The sequence below is a fragment of the Drosophila takahashii genome, chromosome 3L, assembly GCF_030179915.1.
Source record: "Drosophila takahashii strain IR98-3 E-12201 chromosome 3L, DtakHiC1v2, whole genome shotgun sequence".
NCBI classification, from domain to species: Eukaryota; Metazoa; Arthropoda; class Insecta; order Diptera; family Drosophilidae; genus Drosophila; species Drosophila takahashii.
Window position 1 is genome coordinate 4,723,161 of NC_091680.1, and position 23,204 is coordinate 4,746,364.

At 36.7% G+C, this 23,204-nt stretch overlaps 1 protein-coding gene across 2 annotated transcripts in view; it reads left to right on the forward strand.

The window, feature by feature from the left end:
- Positions 1 to 21,394, forward strand: part of LOC108066040 (ras guanine nucleotide exchange factor B) — a 45,375-nt gene extending 23,981 nt beyond the window's left edge. Inside the window, exons 3-6 of one of the 2 annotated variants that reach the window (XM_070214894.1) lie at positions 16,266 to 16,349; positions 16,430 to 16,634; positions 18,022 to 19,199; positions 19,660 to 21,394. In XM_070214894.1, coding sequence (XP_070070995.1) covers positions 16,266 to 16,349; positions 16,430 to 16,634; positions 18,022 to 19,199; positions 19,660 to 20,919 — 2,727 coding nt within the window. In that variant the 3' untranslated portion in view covers positions 20,920 to 21,394. The remainder of the gene's footprint in view (positions 1 to 16,265; positions 16,350 to 16,429; positions 16,635 to 18,021; positions 19,200 to 19,659) is intronic. The other variant, XM_017154365.3, reaches the window with a different exon arrangement.
- The last annotated feature ends 1,810 nt before the right edge of the window (positions 21,395 to 23,204 follow it).

Below are 23,204 nucleotides of genomic sequence, written 5' to 3' on the forward strand. Positions count from 1 at the left end.
GGTGCAAAGATATATAGATCAGCAAGCAGATTAATAGATTCACAGGTGAATTGATGGTAGGAGAGACTTTGGAATACAGGAAAAGTTAGTTGGATAGTTGAAGTTTTAGTTTTTTAAAAAAGGGAAAAAACTTGCCATTAAATGTAGAAATTTCCAAATAATTTAATTTTATCTTTGTGTAAATATTTCGATTTAAATTGTATTTATGTTGGCTTCATTTCCTCTCGCCTAATCCACTCTTCCAAAATCTAACAATAAATTTAAAAATATTTATAGCCTTTGCTTCTCATTTTACCTAAATATAAACGTTGGCCCACCTCAAACGCTTAACTTCGGTTTCCTCCCCCTCAAAATTTATGTTTATAATTGCTGAAATATAAGATTCATATTGTGTATATATCCCAAGAAAAGCGGAAAATCTCTTTCCCGTACCTTTTCTCTATTTCGTCCTTTTTCAACCATTTTCCTTGGCCATTTAAGTGGCAGACTGTTGCTCGTGCGCCGCGTTTTTGGCCCAAATGGCGGCCTTATATATTTAGAGCCTTTGTAACAAATCGATATTTTAAGCATTTTAATGTCTGCGCCAAACGCAAAATGTTGGCGCCAAGTTCCGAGTTTCCTTTTTTCTTTGTTGCCCAGGGTTGAGTGTCCGTGTCCGTAGCCATGTCCATGTCCATGATTGTGGCGCCGTCTATATATAATTTAATACACTGGAAAATAAGCATTTTAATCAGGATAGTATTTGGTGTAAAACTACATTTTTAATATTTAAAAAAATATATTTTTTTCATAAATTATACAAAAAATTGTTTCAACAAGAAAAATAAAATTTTAAAAGATTCTTTTAAACACCTAACATATAAAATGCAATGCTGGAAATTATGACATTTTTTTTATTTTAAATCTGACTTTTAATTTATTTTCTTTATAAAAAATCATGATCTATTTAATTTCGAAATATCCAGCATTACATTTTATTTGTTAACAATGCAGTTAGTTTAATTACCAACTGATTAATTTCTTTTAGTGCATTTTCATAGCTTTTTTAGCCTTAATTGAGCCCCAACCCAACCCCAGTGCCGAACTACATGTGCACCTCATATTTTTTATGCAATTAGCCTTAATTCGGTGAATCAATCATGATAGCAGCTTTACTTACTTTACTTTCTGCTCAACTCTGGTCTCTCATTTATTTTTAGTGGCCGGAATTCACATTTTAACCCTCTAGAGGTCCGCCGAAGGGGTGCTATATTTAGTCCTCTATATCGGATTGTGTCCGCCACACGTGTGTGTCTCTCTCTATATATATGGTAGAGCTTTAGTTTTGAGAGCAATTTAAGCTGAAGTGGGTTGATTTTGAACCAGTTAGTGGCTAAGTGGTGGAATGGGGGGTTTTGGATTTGCATGCCAAAAGCAGAAAATGCTCAAGTGGCTGGAAAGATAAATTAATGTGGCAGGTAGAGAGGAAATGTTCAAGTGTACTTTACATAAATGTGGCCAATTTTCGAGCTCAAGATGCTGGCAAACGTTTATCGAGAGGGTGGGAAATTAGAAGAAGCTCCTGATACAGGGCAATTATAGAGAACATGAGCGGTGTTCTGAAGTGTAATTGAACAAGTGCGGTTTCTAGAAGGTAATTTAAGAAGTTATAGCCAACTGAAACAATAACCACAAATTAGTTAAAGACCTCTGATGTAGAACGATATATTTTTAGTTTTCCAATTAAATTTTTACCTTTTTTTGGCAGCTCTGTAAATAATTCTCCTGTGCCTAAACCCTCTGCATTTCATCACCTGCGCACACATTTTCTAAACTTGCGATTCTCTCGCTTAAACTTTTAAACTTGTTGAAACTATTTCTTCCTTCCTTTTTCTCATAACTCCCAAAAAGCCTGCCATACATTTTTATTATTTCTATAACAACAGCACACACATAGTGGCTACGTTTTCACAATGAAATCTGCACAATGCAAGGCACCCGGAAATTTTTGGATGTAAAATCTGTTAAGCAAACAAAATGCCAAAATGAAAAATGGCAAAATCAAAAGCTGTAAATGCAAATGCATATATACATATATATGTATCACTTCAGTGCAGTGTGCATGTGCAGCTATATTCCTGGAATTACATGCAACTTTCATGTGTAGAGTGTCCCGCCCACTTTGGGCCACCCATTATTTCACATGTGTCTGGGCTCCTGAGTGGGGTTATGACCAGCTCGGAGTTATGCAATTTTCATCCGAAACTTTTCCCCCTTAGCGCTGCGCTGCGCTGTGCTCAGCCATTAATGCCAGTGCCAGTGTGGCCATGTGCACAAATGAGTTTTCGGTGCGGACCATTAGTTGGCAGCTTTTTAATTTGCTCGCTTTCCCAGGGAGCAGCGATTAAAGGCAAGTGTCAACTGTTGTTAGCATTCTCTGTGGCTGATTGTCCTTCAAATTGGCATGGCAAAATTAGTACAAGGGGTTAAAAAAGATTGGCAGGGAATTGTCGAGGAATAATAAAAACATTTAATATAATAGTGGTCTTAATTAAGTTTACGCTTTGGTTCGTTGTAACAACCTAATATAATAAAATATAGTTGTTTTTGTGCACACTTTCGTTACGATTGGGGTTTATTAAGACACATTTTAATTTTCTCGTTTTCAGTGTGACCAAAGTTCATTATTATTTAATTATTTATATGTGACCAAATGCATTTATGAATTATGTCTGTTTAAAAGTTTTCAATTTGGAGTTCAATGGCAAGCTAACTAGTGTTATAACAAGAACACTGATAGTTTTATAATTTTACAAATTTAATCATATGAACACATCGTCTTATCTTGTAAGCATCAGAAACTTGTGTTAATGTAGCGCGAAAACTTGTAGCACATCTGAGAACACAATAGATCTTTAGGCGGATTGGAGTTTTCCCATTAGTATGGCTGCAGCCCCAACCATTTGTCAAATCCGATGCGTACTATTTGCCATGTAACAACTTTGCAATGGGAGGTCGTGACCCGGGGGAATGGGCTCGGGATTTGGATCTGAACTAAAGGAGAACTGGTAGTCTCATCGTGTCTCTGCACTTGATGTATGCATATCGAATTGCCCTTAGCGAACTGTAAAAGGAAACTTCCTCGGCTGCGGCACGCAAATCAGCAATATATCATTGTGTCTGCCGGTGCTCCACTATCCCATTCTCTTTCTCGCAGAGTAGAGGCTGTCTCTTTCTCTTTGTTCTATGCGCTAAGAGAGAAGGCTTAAGTGGCATGCAAAAAAATTCCCAACGTCTGTCCGTCAGTCAAAAGGCAAAAGCCAAGTGCTGCATTACGGTGAAGTTTCCTTTGGGTTTTTATATTCCTTTACCCCGATTTTCCTTCCGCTCCCCGCTTTTTGCGTTTTTATCACTTTTGTTGTCTCTTAGTTTCTGATTAGTTTCCTTTGGCTCCGTGGGGTTATTTATTATCTGGCGCAAAGTGTGGCAATCATTTACATAAATCAATCTTGATGGCCTCTGTTGCTGGCATCGCTCTATAGAAAGTCCAAGCGGGTTAAAGTGCCAGTTCCGGTGCACTTGGAAAATTAGTAATGACTTTTTATAGGCCTTTAAAAATGGCAAAAGGGATTTATACAACAAAATATGATAATAAATATTTTGAAAATTTATTAAATGAAGTATTTCAAATTCAATAAATTAGTAATATAAATTAGTAATATAATATACCCATATCATTTTTATTTTTAAAATATGTTATACATTGAAAATGGATTAATAAGTATTTAATTTATTTTTATAATCAAGCATTTAAATTTGAATATAGTTTTTTTGAATGCACAGACAATCCGCTTAACTCTTCGAATAATCCCTGCAATTTTGCCGAGGAGTTTTTGCAATCTCTTAAGTAATTGGAATTTATTAAATTTTCCTTAGGCTTTCTTTCTTTTCATTTCTTTAGTTTATTTCCTTTATTTTCCATTTTAATCCCCAATCTCCTTTGCATTTCGTTTGCTCGATTCAATGTAAGCTGCTTTGTTTTTTGTTCGAAATAATATTATACGGTTTTATTTCGCAACCCTACTTATCCTTTATGCATTTACAGCCATTGGGAGACGGACATTGCGCATACGCCGCGTTGCACGTGCGTGTTGTAAAACAGTTGCTCGCATTTTTCCGAATATTTGTATTCCGTATTTCCTATTTCTCCGCTGTACTTCCGTTGTAGTAGTCATAAAACTTGTGCAACTGCAAAAGATAGGGCGAACAAAAAATACGCAGCTTAACTTTGTTGTTTAGTGTAAAAGCTTTACAACTCTCGCTGTTGTTGTAGGTTGGTTGTTGCTTGTTATTTGTTGGTTGTTTCGGTTGCCTCTACTTTTTACTTTTACTTTGTGCACATTATCACTTTGCTCTGCTGCTTACCAGGGTGAAAACTTTGTTCGATCTTTTTCCCGCAAAATGGAAAACGTGGGAGACCCCGAGAAAAAAAAAGAGAACAAGAAAATTGTGAGCAAATAGTTTGCCTGGCACTTTAAGCACTTTGGCAACACATTTGAAACACCTTTGGTTGGTCTTTTAGCAGCAACTGGCCTTCTAAATATATATAAAAATCTGCCACCCTCTTCATGTTTTTTCCATCGCCCCCCACTTTTTGAGGCTTCAAAGTTTTAACCCCCAAAAATGGCCTTTTTCTATGTGGTCCTCGTTTTTGGCATAGCATTTTCTCCGCACGACTGTGTGAGTGTGCTATTTTATTTTTGGCCTTTTTTCAAGTGTGTGCATGGCGGCCTGCTAAATAAATAAATTTGAAATAAATATTAAATAAATAGAGCAGACGAGAGAGGCAGCCAGCCAAAAAGAGTTATGAATTTTGCGTTGCTAAGCTGCCTTGGTTTGTTGAATTTTCCATAGATCAATAAGGCTTTTGGGAAAGGATTTTTATTCTCAAAGATTTGTTAGTATATTTCATTGAAATTTCTAGGAATTTTTTCAAGTCCGAGAATTTTCTTTAGAATTTTTTCTTAAGCTTTAATAAAGAGAGAAAATCTTTCATTCGTGTTTGAATTTATTGTAGTTTAAAATAAGAGATAAGAGATATTTAATTAAATTTTTGAGGAAATAATAAATTCTTCCTAGACTTTTACAATCCCCAACATTTATCAAACTGTTGCTGCTGGTCCACCTTTTCGCTTAGGACCTTAACTATTCATTAGTTCGATCCGGGGCTTCGTACCTTTCCATTTGATTTATGGTCGCTCGCCGGCTCACTCACTCGCATTCATCAATTTGGCTAAGTTATTCACACACGCCTCGAATCCTTTTCAGCCATCTCACCGTAACCAAACACTCCACACTAATTGCAACTGCTTAACGTTGCTCTCGCCAAAACACTCCGCTTCCATTTCCATCTGCGATTCCGCCCCTTTTCCGCTGAGTTTTCTTTATTGTTTTCCATGCCACGCATTTTCACGGCGGGTTTTCCTGCCGCTTTTTTTCCCCTTTTTGTTCGACACGCAAATAAATTTTCGTTTCCTGTGCAACATTCGCTCCTAAAGTGACGAAAGAAGAAAACAACCACAACAAATCACATACATTGTGGGTGCACAGAGGAAAAAATACTATATTTGGGAATACTAAATTACAACAGTAAATAATATAAAAAAAGTAAACTTACCTTTTTACAAAAATAAAATAATAAAGATATGTTGTTGCCAAACAATCTATCAGGTTTGTTAATTTACTTAAAAAGGTGCTTAAAAAGTAAGCAATAAAAATAGAACACCGTCTCGCTGAGTAAATCCAATGGAATGTCGATCTTTGATTATAAAATTAAAATGTCCATTTTTTATGTTAGTCAGTATAAATCAGATTTTTTTCCGGTGTTTCGGCGAACAATCTCTTTTTCTAACCCTGCAACACGTGCACGTATGATAATAACAATGCGTATACTTAATCCCGGGCTCTCATTCGGCATTTGTAATTACAGTGATTCCTCCATTCTACTTATGCCATTCTTTTTTCGTTGGTTTTGCTTCTCTCTCCTTGTTGTAAATCATAATTTGTTGTGTTGCTTTCATTGCAAGGTTGCATTGTTTTTGACATTTGGCGCCAACTGGGCAGCATGATTCATCGTGATATGTTTTCCCCGGATTTTCCACCCATTTTCCACGCTCGGCTTGTTCTTTTCAGCATTTCGCACGTTTCGCTTACGCAATGTCGACGGCCTTTTATATTTTGTACTTCTTTTTTTTTTATTCGTGTCTGCCGTTCCCTTTGATTTTATTTTATACTGTGTATTTTTGTTTTTTGATTGAAACGCATTTTTATGGAAAATCTGTTTTTTATCGATCCGTCAATTTAATTTTGACGTGATTCCCACTTTTGTTTGCTCAATGGGTAGCTGAATTATTGAGGAGCATATTGATTGGCAAAAGTTGAGGCTTCAGTACAAATTTGTAAAAAGTTGATTGAGTAAATGGAAAGGGATTTTTATATATTTCAAAATTGGTTTGAAATGTTTTACGTATTTGTAGAATATCAATGATCAATTTTCAAATTTGTTGATATATTGATACTGGATATAATATTGGTTTAGCTTTAAAATTTCAAAACAATTTTACTGATAATTAAATTCTCTTAATTTTAAGGTGCAATATTTCTATTTCATTTATATTTGAATTCTTTTAAAATTAATTGGCAACAAGAATTTCCATTAAATAGCTTCTACATTCTTTTCAAAGACCCCTTAATCAAGAGATCCATATAAATTAAGCAATTCATTTAGCGACCAAAACTTTCTTCTTGGTCATAACACAGTCGTTGCCATTATCCTCGTACTCCGTCCACCTTAACTGATTTTCTTGTGTGTGAATCCTGGTGTCCTGTCGTCCTGATATCCTTGGTATCCTGATGTCCTTGGCGGCTGCTGCTTTATGGGCCAGCTGTCAGCTGCGTTCGTCTCGGGGCATTTTAACGCTGTGCCTGTCATGCAAATATATTTTCCTTTTTAATTAAAACACAAGCCTCAAATTAGTGCCGCACACAGAGAAACTCACACATACAATTTTCTTGACCTGAAACCGAAATAAGTTTTTCTTTTCCCTTTCCCTTTCTCTTTCCTTTTTTTTTTGGTTTAATGAAGTCACTGGTTTTGATGATGTTACAATATTTGGATTTTAGATTGAAAGATTTGATGGCCTTTGGGGCCTTTTCACGACGATGATGATTTTCCACATTTTTCACTCTGATTTTTGCCTTTTCTTGCCGAGAATTAAGGGGACATTTTTCTTTTTATTTCGCCAGACACACTTCGACCCATATAAACATTTCTTTCGCCCTCCTCCTTGATGTGTTTCATGTGTAATTTTGCAGTCGCTCATTAAAAATAATTACATCTGCTTTCGGTAAGAAAAAGGAAAAATAAAAAAAACATGAAAAACAGCAATGCAAACCCACAAAAAGAAAATAAAAGGGGAGGAGGTTAAAAAGAAAAGCAAACAGGTGCAGAAATTCTGGTTTCTCACTTTCGTATTAACCAGACCTCTTGAAAAGGAAATTTAAATAAGTCCTTGGTGAAGTGGATTTTAAATTTATGTGTTCTGCACTTTAAAATGATTTTCCTTGCTGTTTTGTGGTCAAAATAGCGATAAAGATATCCTTGCCCAAAATAAATTCGCATAAATCAACAGAAAAGATTAGCTTCATCTTATTGTTGGGTTGACTTTTTTAGAAGTCAAGAAGCTGAAGAACTTTCGCACTTTCCACACTTTCGAAGTGGATCTTGAGTTTTGGACTTTCAAATCGAAGGAAACATAAAGCACAAAATACAAATGCAAACAGAACGCACAAACATATATATTTATGGCCATTTTCATGATTGACCGACTCGAATGTGTGCGAGTGTTTGGATAAGGATATAGGGGAATATATGGGGGATATATGTGGATAAAGCGAGGGTGGCAAACAATAATGTACGACCATGTCCTTCTGTCATTCAGACTGTGCGTGATGAATAAATGATGCGCCCCATACAAGTTTCAATGATTTTGCTTTAGTTTTGTTTTGCCTTTTCAGTGGTATTTCGATTCATGGGCGGTGGAAAAGGTACATTAACTTTGTGAATGGGAATGTGAAAAGTTCGAAATGATTCGGGTTTAACTGTTGATATACGAGTATGTCTTATGCTGGCATTGATTGCATTCCAAGGAAGTTTCGCCCATAAAAGGAATTTACTTGCCTCGGTTATTGTATTCCTATAGCAATATATTTTTATAGGTATTGTAAAACATTCTACTTTTATATTCCTTAATATTTAAAGGGCTATAAGTAGCATCTTATGAAAACCTAACTGTGGCATTTTGTTTAGCTTCGGGTATTATATTAAAATAATAACTTGCGAAATGATAAGGAAGTAGAAAGAGGGAGCAGCAATAGTAACAAACTTATAAACTCATAAAAAATAGAACAAATTAGGAATAAATTTTAGAAAAGTGAAAAATAAATTTTAAACACATAAAAATTAAATTAAGTATTAATTTTTAAAACGTATTTTAAAACTTCTAAATAAAGAAAATATAACAAAAATATAACAAAAACTGTAATCATTTTGTAAATGCAACGAATTATTCAAGTCAATGAAAAAATTAAATAATAAATAGTGATAAAGTAATAAATATTATATTTACTTTAAAAGCCTCTTTTTAAGCTCCTTATGAAATTCAAAATAAATGTATAATGACACTTGGTCCATTATAATCCCACTTATAAATGCGTTAACACCCATACCAATCATCTTAAGGGTATTCAGAGCCCTTCGGCCTTCATTAGCTCCACAGCCCTTTTAATGCTCGCCATGTGTTGCATAATATTTCTCTGGCCGAGCGAAATAAAAATGTAAATTCTACAAATTTGCCACGCACAAGCGAGCATTAAACCCTTGCCACCGAAAGCAAAATACAAAATATATGTATGTATAGATGGCAACATCGGGCCATAGTAAAGCGCCCAATCATCAGTGGGTCCTGATGGTTTTTTGGGCAATTTTATTTGCTTTTGGCAATGTTCATGGAACCCCCTTTTACCTCTCACCTCCATCGTCCAATGTCTGTCTCCATTTGGGCATTGTGCAAATTCTGTGTATTTAATGCAGTGCCAAAATGTTTGACTTGGCCCAAAAGCGAAGTGTGCACAACACACCCCTCTATCCTCAACCCCCCAAACCCCCCTTGTTTTACTCCCTAAATGCCACTTGGCAATGTTTACGCTTATGCTAATTTTTGGGTCCATGTATGCGAGAGTGTATTTATGGGGAAATGTTGACATTTCAGCATTTTCTTGTTGTTTTCTGCCTAGCCAAATTTTGGAGCCCATCCATGCAGCTCCGTTTTTTTCCTTCCTGATTATACGGATTTGAATTGTAGTTGCTGTGTTATCCTAGTTGAAAGGGAAGAGGGTGAGGGATGACGATGCACCTTCGGATTAATCACATAAATCCGAATGCCAGAATGCAGCCAGGCTCAAACTAATTGGCCAGATGCATAAGCAGCCGCTACACAGCACTCAGAAAAATTATTTGGGATTTAGAAATATAATTAAAAAATATTTTAACATTGACATTTGACATTTATTGGTCAAAATATTTAGTTTATATATTTATAATATGACATTTAAATTGCTTAAAATGTGAGTGATACACCTTCTGTTTAGCTACCCTTCAAGACATAAAAATAAAAGACTTATAATTAATTATAATTATAAATATTCTAAAACAATGGCTTTCAAAAAGCATGCCAAAATATTTGATGGAGTTTTCCCGCAGTGGAACACCATCATCTCGGCGCATCCTGGTGCACTAAATGTCCTGACATGAATGACATGCAGATTCACTTAACTCAAATGCCTGTCTCCGTCTATCTGCCAGCTAGTCCAAGTCCGCCAACCCACTGGGTGCTGCTCCCACCCACTGAAACACCCATCCACCCACTCTGAACTAAACCCTTCTACGCTGCGTTTGCCAGGGCTTTTGAGCAACTAATTAGATTCAGCCGCCCCTGAGCCAAAACCCCTTTTGCAGTAACTTAATTTACTATGCAATTCTCCTGCTCTTGTTCTTCTTGTAGTTGTTGTTGTTGCTGCTGATGTTGTTGCTGCTGTCATCTGTGGAAATTAATTTTCTCATAATTTAGTTGGCATTTGCATTTGTGGTTTTGATTTTGCGGTTGGTCGAACTTAAAGACAGGGTTAAACCGCATTCGTTAAATAAAAAAGCAGAAGCGTGGAAAAGCAGAGAAAAATGTTAATTAGAGTAGGAAAATTACCGTGTTTTGTGGGCGTGTTTTAGCAGCAGGAAAACTGTGCCACATAATTAACCATAATATTTGTGCACATGCATCGCCAGTTATAGGCTAACATGTATGTGGGCATGGGCTTATTTACTTATTTGTGTGTGTGTCTGTGGGGCGGAAATCTCTCGTGGACCAAATGACACAAACAGAGCTTCCAACTTGCTTTTCCGGAGGGGCATTTTCCACCCAAAAACAAGAAACAGGGAGGGGGGGGGGGTTTAAATGTTCATGCGGGTCTAATCGGAACTGCGTAGTTGTTAATGGAGATGCTGGATAAATGTATGACTATAATTTAAATTGCCAAAACATGTTGGATAATATTGTCAAATTAATTTACCATGTTTTAAAATATATGAGCTCTACTTTGTTGAAAGCAATTTATTTTCAGTTAAGTTCAAAATAAAGGGGACTTTGCAATATAACATAAATAAATTGAAACAAATTTAATTAGATTTAACTAGGATTTTTGAACCATTTATATGGCGGCCTAAAAGTATGCAATTAAAATTTTTTAATTTCAAATGATTAATTTTTAATAAATTGTTTCATACTTTGAGACACCTTTTTAAGTGATTTCTGTCAGTATTTCAGTATCTTAATATTTCGTTTATTTTTTGTTGCTATTATTGTAGTTAAAATTCTCAAACTACTTTTAATCCAACTGCAGTTCATATTATTTTTACTATTCTGATAACATTCACGACTAAACTGCAAACTATTAAACTCTTTTTTGGCTATAAAAACGCAACTGTCTGGCAGTTAAACCGAATTTTATGTCAACTTTAAGCGTTGGCCATAAACACTTAAATACTTTATGAGCACCCAAAAATTGCAATGGGGTTTTTCGCATGCAGTCCCCCATTATTTGATTTTACTAATTGCTGAAGGTCCTGGAAGCTCGCTAATGTGTAATTTCCTTTTGGCCCCAATTTGATTGTTTTTCCCGGCCATTACGAATTTATTATTCATTTCGAAGCTGGCACCTCGCAGCTATTTGACAATTTGGCATGCTATTCATAAACTGGGCGTCCCTGTCATCGCGTTTTATTGGCGAATCAAAAGCCACCGCAAATGGCAAACATACATGCATGTCACCTCGATGGAAATTCCGCGTTTCTCCTTTTCCTCCCCTTCCCCTGTTTTCCAAACCATTTTCCCTACTTTCTAGGAGCTCTGGTTTTGGGCTTGCGGTCAGCTGTTGGTCAGCAAACAAGCGTGAAATTGCACAAAAGCCGTGACGGACTCTAAGCCACCGGAAAAGGGAACCTAAAAAAAAGAAAATGGAGGGGCAGAAAAAAGGGGTTGGAAGCCGCACAAACAGAGGGACAAAAGGCAATCAGACTTGCGGCCTACGAATGTGCTACGCTTTTTCCTTTGCTGCACTCTCGCTTTTTCGCGCTTTTCCCCTTTTTTTATTGCAGGTTTTCCGCGTGCCAGCAGCCGCAAAGTATGCAATGAATTTTATGTCGCATGCAATATAGCAGGGGAATCTGATGAGAGAATTAATTACATCTGAGTGCGGTTACTACATATTAAAAGGATATTAAAAAGAATGTCTAATTTGATGCAACTATTTTTGGTTTTATCTATGCAAAGTAACACATTTGAATTTGCCTAAAAGTGTGCTATATCCATTTTATTATTTATATATTTTAAAGTCTACTTTACGGCACCTCTAAAACTATTTTAAAATCTCTAATAATATTTACAAATGTTAATTTTTATTTAAAAATATATTTTAAAATAATTATTCCTTAGGAATATATCATTTTAGAAACGAAAAACCCCTGTTTGATTTTTTACTGCAACTACAGGTCCTTGTTTAATCGCCATAAAAATCCTTTTCCCCTTCCCTTTGCCCCATCGCAATTAATCCGGCTTTGATGATGTTTGATTTTGGTCCAATGCCAGCATCTATATGCAGCTTAGATGAAGTTCATTTGCGCAAAAATAAAGGGGATTTTTTATGGGCCGCTAATGAAATGCATACAATTAGCTTACACACGCTAATGATTCAATTATCTTTATTACTTCCCCGACATGCACTCAGTGCTGCAATCACGCAATGCTAAATATGTGGAGCTTCCCAGCTCTGCTTTTAATTAAAATCGTTTCGTTTCGATTCGATTCGAATCGATGGAGAGTGGTGCCGGGGCACGTTTTAAATTTAACGCCCAGGAGTCCTTGGAGTCCTTGGCATACGTAGAGAGCTCAGAGCAGAGCTCAGTGCTCAGAGCTCGAGGCACTTCATTAAAGGGTGTAAAGTTGGGAATTTATTTTGCATTTGCCGTGCATCGAACGTGCTGAGGCCAGTTGGGCAAATGGATTTTGAAGGGCTGCCGATGGCAGTTGATGGAATGAAAAAGCGGGTTTTCCGGGTGCTCTTGTTTATGGCTGCAGCTGCGCCACTAAAATGGATTGAAGAGATGCGCATCGCCGGCAAAAAAATTGGGTCAATCAAGTTGGCGAAACTGTTAAGGGATCAAAGGAATACGATCTGGGGAGCTGGGGCTCAAAATGCCACAAAGTTTACAATTTTATGCCTTACAAGTTAAGTTCAAGTAGATTAAATCATGACTACTTGATTTTGTCTTTTAATATATAAAATTTGCTACTTATTATATTTCACTGCTGATAATTTTAGATTTGCGAATTTCCTTACATAAAAAATCTCACTATCCTTAGTTAATTTCACTGCCTAAGATGAATGCAATTTTAAAAAGGAAGTCGAATTGAAAAAAAACTTTAGACAGTTTTTCGAATGATTTTCAATCTTCAGGGATTTTAAATATTTTTTCTTAATAAATAAGTAAAATAATCATACACGCTTTCAAATGATTTTCAGTTTCCATAGACTTAAAATTTTATGTAAAAAAATATATATTTCAGTAAAAAGAAATTTTAAAAAGAAATCTTCTAAGAGGATCAAAAACGTTTTGCATCCCAACAATTGCAAAGCTTCAGGGTATAACAGAAAATAATCTAAAAATCATAATAAGAACCAACAATCGAAAAATACAAGAAAATACGAGTAAGCTGTGGCTGTAATCCATCAATCAATTCGGGATGAGAGTGGAATTCCATTTCCCAACACAATAATGCCCCTGCTTAAAGAAATTACTTTCACGCTTTGCTCCAACTGACAATCAACATTTTCGAGTTCAATCAATGCATCCGCTTATTTAGCTGCCACTTCCAAGCCGGGCCACTTGCCACTTTGCCACGCCCCCAAATGCTCCTTCGCCTCCGGTTCCCAGTTGGAATTTATTTCATTCCTATTTCATGCAATTTTTATGCATTTTTCTATTTATAAAATTGCTGGCAGCGCAGAGCCCGGAGTGCACACAAAATAATAAAAATGCCAGGGAAGACGTGCAAAAGAAAAATAAGGGAAAATGAACATAAAATGCAAGCGGCGTCATTTCGCAGTTCCTTGCAAGGCTCTCACTCGTATTTTCCTATTTTCCACGGCGCTTTTCCTTGTTTTCTCTGCACGTAGAAAAATTGAGAGGGTTGAAATCATTTCACGAGGTCTCCAAAAGTATGCAATGAATTATTTAGCACGGTAATCCTGTGGAAAAATTTCGAAAAAACATTCCTGACGTGGTCTTTTTTTAAATGTAATTCTTTTAAATGTGATGTAACAATTCTTGGCGAAATAAAACCTTTTAAAATACAGCCTAAAAGAATGTAATGATTTTTTTAACTCAGAAATTCGTTGCTTTTATTTTGTCTATCCTTTTCAGTGTTGTAAAATCACAGGACCTATATTAATTTATCCATTGGTATGACATTTTCCCTCTGTGTGCTGTTTTCCCTTGGTTTTCATTTTTCCCCCAGTAGTGTGAAAATGCAGCGTGAGAAAACGAACAGAAACGGAGCTGGAAAAATGGTTGGGCGGCGGGGCGTGTAAGTGTTGGTAAACGTGGTGCAAAATGCCGTTACTGCCATCCTGCATTTTCCATTTTCCCCGAAGCTGTTGTTGTGTTACTATTGCGGTGTTGTTGTTGTATTTGGGTCACCAATGCAGTTGTAGCTCAGTTTCCCCCCTCAGTTTCCCTTCTCCTGTTTTTCTTTGCTGTTGTTGTTGCTTGTTTAACAAGTTCGAGTGCATCGCATTTGTGAAAATTTAAAAAGGCATCTAAAAGTTGCTCCTGAATGTGTCTATGTGTGTGTTGTATGTATGTTGGTGTTGTGCCACAAAAATAAAATGAAAAAACACGGACACAAAAGGAAAACAGGAGCGAACTTTTTGAGGCTCTGCCGCTGACACCAAAATGCACAAAAGCACTAAGAAGGCTGTCCTCAGAGGGTTAAGGATATCGGTTACCAAAGTATCCTGGAGTATGTTTTATTAATAAATTGGATTGGGGTTTAAAGGGAGTAGATTTTTTATTTAAAATCTGTGATTATCAGGCAAACTCATAAAGAATATTGGAAAAACAGTAGCAGCATTTTTAAATAATTTTAAATTCATTTTTGAATTACTTTGATTTAAAATACTTACTTCAGTATTGTTTGTAAAATCTGAAATGATATTATAAGCCCCCAAAAAAGATTTCCTAACCCAACACACCTTCAATCGCAGAAATACCCCTTGAAAAAAGTTTTCTTAACAATGTGTAAAAGGGTTTTTGGGGCAAGGGAAGTGAAGTGAACTTTTGCAGTGGCAGGAGTCGAGTGAAAACAAAACGAACAGCAAACATATTTGACATTTGCATACGAAAAGTGTCAAAAGAAGCAAGAAGCTACACATACAAACTAACCCAAGCAAACAGAGTAGCAACCAACCGCATAAAAACGAAAGGACTGAGAAAAACTTCCCGCTTTTGGGATACAAAAATAGCGAACAAAATATTTTCTAAGCTTGTATTTTTAGCTAACGATCCTACCGTTCCGAATAATTATTTTTTGTTTTTTGTATAACTCGGAATAATACGGTTTAAGCCATTTAAGTGAGAGAAAATAATAAGTAAACAAGAGAGAACGCTATAGTCGGGTTGGTGTCCCGACTATCTAATACCCGTCACTCAGCTAAAGGGAGTGCGAACGCTGTGCCGGGTTGGTGTCCCGACTAATAATCGTAACTCAGCTAAAGGGAGTGCGAGGGAGATAGATATATGTTGACAATTTATAAAGCGTATAACTTTTTAATGAATGGTCCGATTTGAAAAATGTCTTCTACATTTCGATAGGTATAAATATACACAACAAAATTGCATTTATACTTCTCGGAAATCTTTAAAGATGTGGGCGCAGGACCCATTTTAAAATCGTTAGTGGGCGATTGTGGGCGTTAGAGGGGGCGTGGCGCTCGGCTAAAATAAACTTGCGCTGCGTAGGAAGCCAAAGAATATGTGTGGGAAATCTCAACCTTCTAGCTTTTGTAGTTTCTGAGATCTCAGCGTTCATACAGACGGACAGACAGACAGACGGACAGACGGACAGACGGACAGACGGACAGACGGACAGACGGACATGGCTAGATCGACTCGGCTAGTGACCCTGATCAAGAATATATATACTTTATGGGGTCGGAAACGCTTCCTTCTAGCTGTTACATACTTTTGCACGAATCTAGTATACCCTTTTACTCTACGAGTAACGGGTATAAATATGTTTAAAAAAAATGCTTTTTCGGCAATTTAAATTGGAAATATATAACATTTTAATATATATCCTATATTTAAGATGGTATTATTTTTTTTTAATTATAATATATTAATATTTAAGGAAGTATTAAATATTAAAACTATGTTATTGAACCAAAATATTATTTCATGGGTTATCATTTATAAGATTTACATAGTAAAGTAAGAAATAAAAATATTTTTGTTATTTTACAATACAATTTTTTCGCAGTGTAATCCTGCTCGTTTATGCCACTTCCGTGACTCTTTCTTATCTGTGTCCTTTCTGCTCTCTTTTCTTCCTGCCCAGGAACGCTACAAGGCCGACATTAGCCTGGCCATCCAATTGCTGCAGTGCAAGCCGGATAGTTTTGTGTCCCAAAAAGTGTCATCGGTGGGTATCTCTGTCCTATTCAAAGTGTAATATAAGATAGAAAATATCCCCCCCACTTAATGATGTTTTCCTATGCACAGCTCCCCATTGATATTCAGTCGAAGGTGTCGGCGTACATGCGATTGGAGACGAACTCCCATTCCGATTCCGAGTGCAGCAATAGCGGAGTGGGCGTGGCCACCACAGCTTCCTATAAAGTGCTTCCGGCCTCCGATTCGCCGCCCCCCTCCGCCTGCCCCTTCCCGCCGACGGCCATGGTCTATTCGATGAGGGGAATCGGTAGGTGTTAGTAGACCATGTTGAACCCTATGATTTTTTATGATTTTTTTCCCCATTTCCGCCTGATTTCGTCTCTTTTTGACTTTGGATTTATTGATTTACGTTTTCTAGGCACCGGATTGAATCAGGAAGACTGCGTTAAGTTCACATTTTGATTTCCGTCCTCAGATTTAATTTAAGAAATATTTATTTTATTTAAAAGGTTTATTTTTCAATTATTACAATAATGCAAAAAACAAACAACTTTAATTTAGAATATAAAATATATTTCCAAGAGTTATTTAAATAGTTTTTATGTTGCAAAAACTTTTCACATAAAATCGAAAAATATTCAATGTTACATACTTTTATTTTATTTGCTTTTCCTTGGCCATTTACTTTCATAATTATTTCTCCAATAAAATACTTGTTTAAATATTTTTGCAAAAATGTTTGCTACTTTACCGAACGTACTGATTTTATTTGATTGATTGGCATTTTCTGTGGAGGCTGCGAAAAGTTTACAATTTGATTTCTGCCTCGTAATTACATATATTCCACATCATTGTGCTCTGTATTGCCATTTATTCCTCTTCGGTTATTGTTCATTTGCATTAATTGCCAGCATTTCAATTTAATTTTTATTTATTATTCCATTTTTTTCCGCCTCATTGTTTGCCGTTTTTGTTGCCATAAATTGCAATTTGAAACTACTGCAAAATAACTCTTGGCAGGATTTTTTCAGTTCAGTCTCGAAAATATTTACATGCTTGTGTTGTAAACATATTGTTGGTCAGAAAATGCTGCTGAGGCATGATTGTGGCCAAAAACTTTTTGTTGATCAATTTGGGCAATTTTTGTTAGTTTTAATACATGCATATTTGATGAGGCAAATTTTTTGCCAGAGAAATGCTTTTGCTGCCGAAATGTCGAGTTTCACAAAAGGCATAGTTAAATTGGAGGGAATTTGTTTTTACTAGGCATAATTTTCTTGTAAAATGAATTGTCGTTTATTGAGATTTAATTTTCTATTCAGCTTTGAAATGAATAATAAATTAAATTGAAAGCTATTAAAACTTAGATAAAATTCAAGCCAACATAATAAAATTACTATGCTAAACTGAAGAAACAATTTTTAAATTAATTTATTATGCTTATATTTGGTCTACAAAAAATATAACTAAAATGCCTTTATAAATAGACGAACAATTCCGTTATTAACATACAAATATTTAATTACATTTATTTTCCAGTTACAGCAATTTTATCTTTTCAGTTCATTTATGGCTTTTATATTTCTTATAACCAAAATGAGTTTTTCCCTAACAAACATGGCTCAAATTGCTTAAAATAAAATATTTCTACCTTATAAAAAACACCCACTAATTTTAAATATTTTTCCCACCAAATTTAGATGCCGCCAATGGGAATGCGGTCACAAATCCTCAACAGCAGACGAATCAATCCACAAACAACAATATCAGCAGCAGCAACAACAAGGACACGCTTAACAACAACAACAATAATAATAATAACAACACCAGCAGCATTAATAAGTGCAACAACAATCAAACTAATACAAATATTATCAATAATAATGCAAATCAAACAAACACTAATAATCCCGATATGATATCGCCAACAATAATGGCGAAATTCCTCGAGGACGAACTGAAGGCAAATGAGGTAAAACACTGCGATACGTGTCAGTGCAGCAAACAGGACCTCCAGGTCCTCGCCGATGTATCGCGTTCCTATTCGGTGGCCACCCAAACGCCCCATCAGCTGCAACTTGGCGTTGGATCATCGGGATTAAACGAACCGCTGACCAATCAACTTTGTCTGCGGTGTCATAGCAATCTGAACTCACCATCGCGAACCAATAGTCCGTATCTCATGAAGATGGTCAAGTCCAGTGATTCGGTGATATCGGAGACCAAGAGTTCCGTTTCGGATCTCAACGATATGGACAAGCTATTTACGCCGGCCAAAAAAGATGATCTGATGGTGAATCCCATATTGGGACATCATCGTCTCTGCGAAAGAACTGCAATATCTGGAGTTCAGAATGGAGAATTCGGCAATGGAAAGCTGACCACCTCGACGATGATGTATCCCACTACGCATTTGGGTGCCTATGCTGCGGAAAAGTATCTCCTGGAGACGAGTAATCTTGGCCAGCTGAGGACGGGTTATCAGAGGCGATTTCTGGATGGCGGAGGAACTGCCCTGCAACTGTTGAATAAATACGAAGCCAGTGCAGTGGGCATAGTACAGGATGATTTGGAAGATGAATCGAGTAAACCTCTGTTGTCGGGTATTTCGCAACCCAGTCTTTTGGATTCCGAGCAGACCAATCCCCCACAGCAATCGGTGACTCCCAAACTGGAGGATGTCTGCGAACCGCCGCCCAGTAAGCCAGTTGCTCCAGTGGCTCCGCCAGGAAGTGCAGCTCCTGCTGCTTCTTCAGGAACTCAACTGAAGTCCACCAACTCAGGAAGTGTCCAGAGTCTGTGGAGCAACAAGACCAGCAGCTGCGAGGGGGCCAAAATGTTTGAGACCTTCAACAGGAATCTAATCAAAACGATTAAGGTTGGAAAGAGTGTAATAAAACTACTTATAAAGGTGTCTAAAAATATGCAATGAAAAATATATAGTAGTCTTAGGGTTTAAAAAATATTGTTGCCTACTTTTAAACGTTTTTTAAAAAGGTTTTAAAACACCACTAAATTTTGTTTTTTTCAAAATTTATTTAAAAGATGAAATAAGCGAGATTTTTTCAATCATTTACAAAAGTGTCTAAAGTAAGCAGAAAAAATATGTATATTGTTGCATACTTTTAGACAGCTTTTTCGATAATTTCAAAAACCCCATAAATTCGTTATAAAATCCAGAAAATATGTAAATACCGTCGTTTAGAAATCACTTAAAAGAAAGACGTCTTTCGGTTTCTAAATATATTGTTGCATACTTTTAGACACCTTTTTAAGAGATTTGAAATTTGTTTAATATTTTACTCCCAGATTTATTTACAAATGTATTCCCTTTTCAGGCGGAGAATCCCAAGTACCGTGGACCCCGCCTGTGCGCCATGCGAATCCAGCAAAATGGCCAGAGCAACATCCTGCTGGACAACCTGGAGTCCATCGAAACCTACACCCCGGTGATCTACAAGCGTCGCGAGAAGCTGCTCGATGAAGAACTCAACGATGGCAAGGACATTATCACCAGCAAGGAGAGCAATGCCCAGTCGGCGGTGGAAGCCTGGCAAGGACCTGCTGCTCCGCACGAGAACGTGGCACTTCAACCGGTTCTAGAACCCCAGGTGGAATTACCCGAACTAGAAGCCATCGAAACGAAAGTCGAATCAACCACAAATCCCGGCGTGAATTCCCCGAAACACTCGGCCAATTCCAGTTCCATTAGCGATATAATTGATTACCAGGAAAGTGTCCTTTTAAGACGACAACAACTCAGTCGAGTGGCCGAATGGGTTCAGCATAATACCCAGCAATTGGAGCAGCGGAATCTGCAGCAGGCTCCTCCAACCAGCGATTCGAATTCGGGCACTGAAAGGCAGTCCTCGTACTCCACGCTGGATAGGATGGACTCCATATCGATAGAGAAACTATCCATGGATTCGGGCTATAAAACTACGCCACAGCAACTGACGAATGGTTATCCCGAAAAATCCACAGAGGATTCGTTGTCACCCAAGACGGATATTACTAGCAATTCGCTGCCGGAAAATCCCCTAACAACTGAAGTTCCCCCCAAGAAAACGGAAATGTGCACTACCTATTATAGAAGAACCACCCGATCGGGTTTGCCGGTGGCCTACACCACCACCGTTTCGGGGGTCGGCGGTCCAGCTGATGAGTCCACATCCTCGGGCTCCGAGGCTCCGCAGCTCATCTGCCCCGAACAGCCCACGTGTGATATTCTGAACTACAAGTACTATCCCAATGATACGGACAAAACGCGATCGGTTCAGGCAGAGCTGCATACGACCACCCAGAATGTGGATATAGCCCAGATGGAATATAATGTAAAGCAGTTTCTGCTAAAGCAAAACGAATGGTCCATGAATGGGGGAGGAAATGGAAATGGAGGATCTAATCCCGGAGTCTTACTGCAGGGATCTTCTGGAGCAGCTGCGGCCGCTAGAATGCTGCAGCGCAGGATTTTGGGTCCCGGCGTGGGTGAGCGGGTCAGGATGGCCACTCCCGGAGGAGCTGTGGCCACCAAAGCGAGCAGTACCACCCAGTCATCCAACATCCTGCCACCCCACAGAACTGAAACGAATTTATAAGCAAACGGGGTCAAGGAGTTCGCTAGCAAGAGGAAACCAAACTGTATTCTAGTCTAGTTTTGCTACCCTTAGTTCATACTCCACACGATCTATATAAATACTACATAGCAATGCTTAAGTTGGGTGAAGGGGTTCTCAAAAAAAAAAAGAAGTAAACACATGCTAATAGCAATGATACTATACATATGTACGATAAATGTAATACTTACACACCACAATCTACAATCTAAGCTAGCTAAAGTTGCTTTGGAGCTATAACTAAGACGATATAATATCTGGCTAGTCAGAGGGTGCGAAAATATCTATGACGTTGGTTTAAATATATGATTTTATATTCTGTGAAAGTTCTGAGAATGAAGAATTTATTTTGGATTTTCTAATCTTTTAACGGAAAGTTCAATCGGTAGCCAAAACGGTTTAAGATAGAAACACAAAACCAAAAACAGAAATTCGAAAATAATCCGAAATTGAAAGTAAAGATAGAATTGTGATTGAATTTTCTTCAAAATTCTATTAATTTGTTTTCTTAGTAATTCAATTGATACATTTTTTTTTAAATCTAAATGAATTATTCTTCGCCTTCTTAAGTCTTCCTTTACAATAACCTTTTATTTTTCATATTTTCTCAAAGTGTCTTCCTTAAATCTCAACTATTTAACTTAATTCTGAAACCAACGTCAAAAATTCTGAAAAGCCCCTCATCAATTGCAGCTAAACCCAAAAGCAAATCTAAGACATATGATATGGTTACTCCTTACGATAAAACATAAAATTATACACAAGAAAACTAAAATCGCGTAACTTTTTGATGTCTGCATGTTAATATAACCCACAAGAATTCGAAAAAACTTTACCCAAAAGTAAAACCAAAACTTAGGCTACAATGGAAATATATAAATTATATTTATAGGAATATACAGATAATTATGCTAAATACGATGGATATTTGATAAGCGCGTTATATTTTCTAGATTCCGATTGTGCAATATTTTTTGGTAGTATGAGAAACGAAAACGAATTTTTATTTTTATAAAAACGCGACCAAAAACGAGGGGAGAACTTTCTGATCTTTTGATTTCTATGATTTCCTTTTCTATTTAAGCATTTTGTCCAGCCGCAAAAGCTTAGCGCTAAAACCCGATCAGTCTAAAAATGATATATACAAGTATTGTACCTTTTTGCCATAAAAACAAACTGTACTCATTCCTGCCCATTAGATGACCTTCATATAGAGAACTGTAATCCTCTGCTAAACTGCTAGATCAAAGATATATTAGCCACGCTATATACACGTACATTCAGAATCAGAATCATAAATCAGACACACAGACACTTGCATTATAAACGTATCTGAACAGACATATGATTGTAATACCCACATATATTTACATCTTATATATACATAAACATAACAAAATATATATATATTCACCTTATACGTGTATACCCAACCCACGAGAACACAAGAACAACATTCAACGGCTTCAGAAGAACCAATCCAAAAACCAAAAACCCAACCAATCCAAATACTTTTCTATATGTAGGGGAGAGTGGGGGAATTTCGTCAGCATTTTTTCAAAGCTATTTTTTGTCCATCTTGAGACACGTTATCATATTTCTATTTTTATTGTTGAATGCGGTTAGCACCAAGCTTTAAAATGTGACATTCCCCTATTTTTTTAATTAGCTTGGTGATTTATAAAAAAATAAAATGTAAAACCAATATACTGGGGCAATCTCACCACACAGGGGGGTAAAATCACCACACAACTGGGGAAATTTCGTCACCTGAAAAATGTAGGGAGTTTAACGCCTGAAAATATGCTACACTGATCAAGCGCACCATTTTTGTTGACGTCCTATATTTGTTGCTGCTGCTGGTAGTCTGTTCGTTAGCCAGCTCGTCAAATATAAAAATATGTATTTAAAATAGGTGCGAATTTACCCTTAGCGTAGGGTGGCGAAATTTCCCCAGACCGTACTTTTTTAGAAATAAATATTTTTCTTGCGAAATTAGGCGCGAAGTTAAAAATCACTGACGCAGAAATGCACATTATAGCACTGTGTATTATATAAAAAATCGTGTATCTTATTCCTTTTGAATTATGGCGTACAGAAAAAATTTCGTCGAGAACTAAATGTAGCTTTTGAACTGTTAAAACACATTTAATATTATAGCTTAATTATCTTGGCCTTCTGTGCAAAACAAATGCATTGGTTGTGTCTGGCCGTCTTGAAGGACTAAAACAAAAAAATTATATATTTTTACGACTTTTGGATTCCGA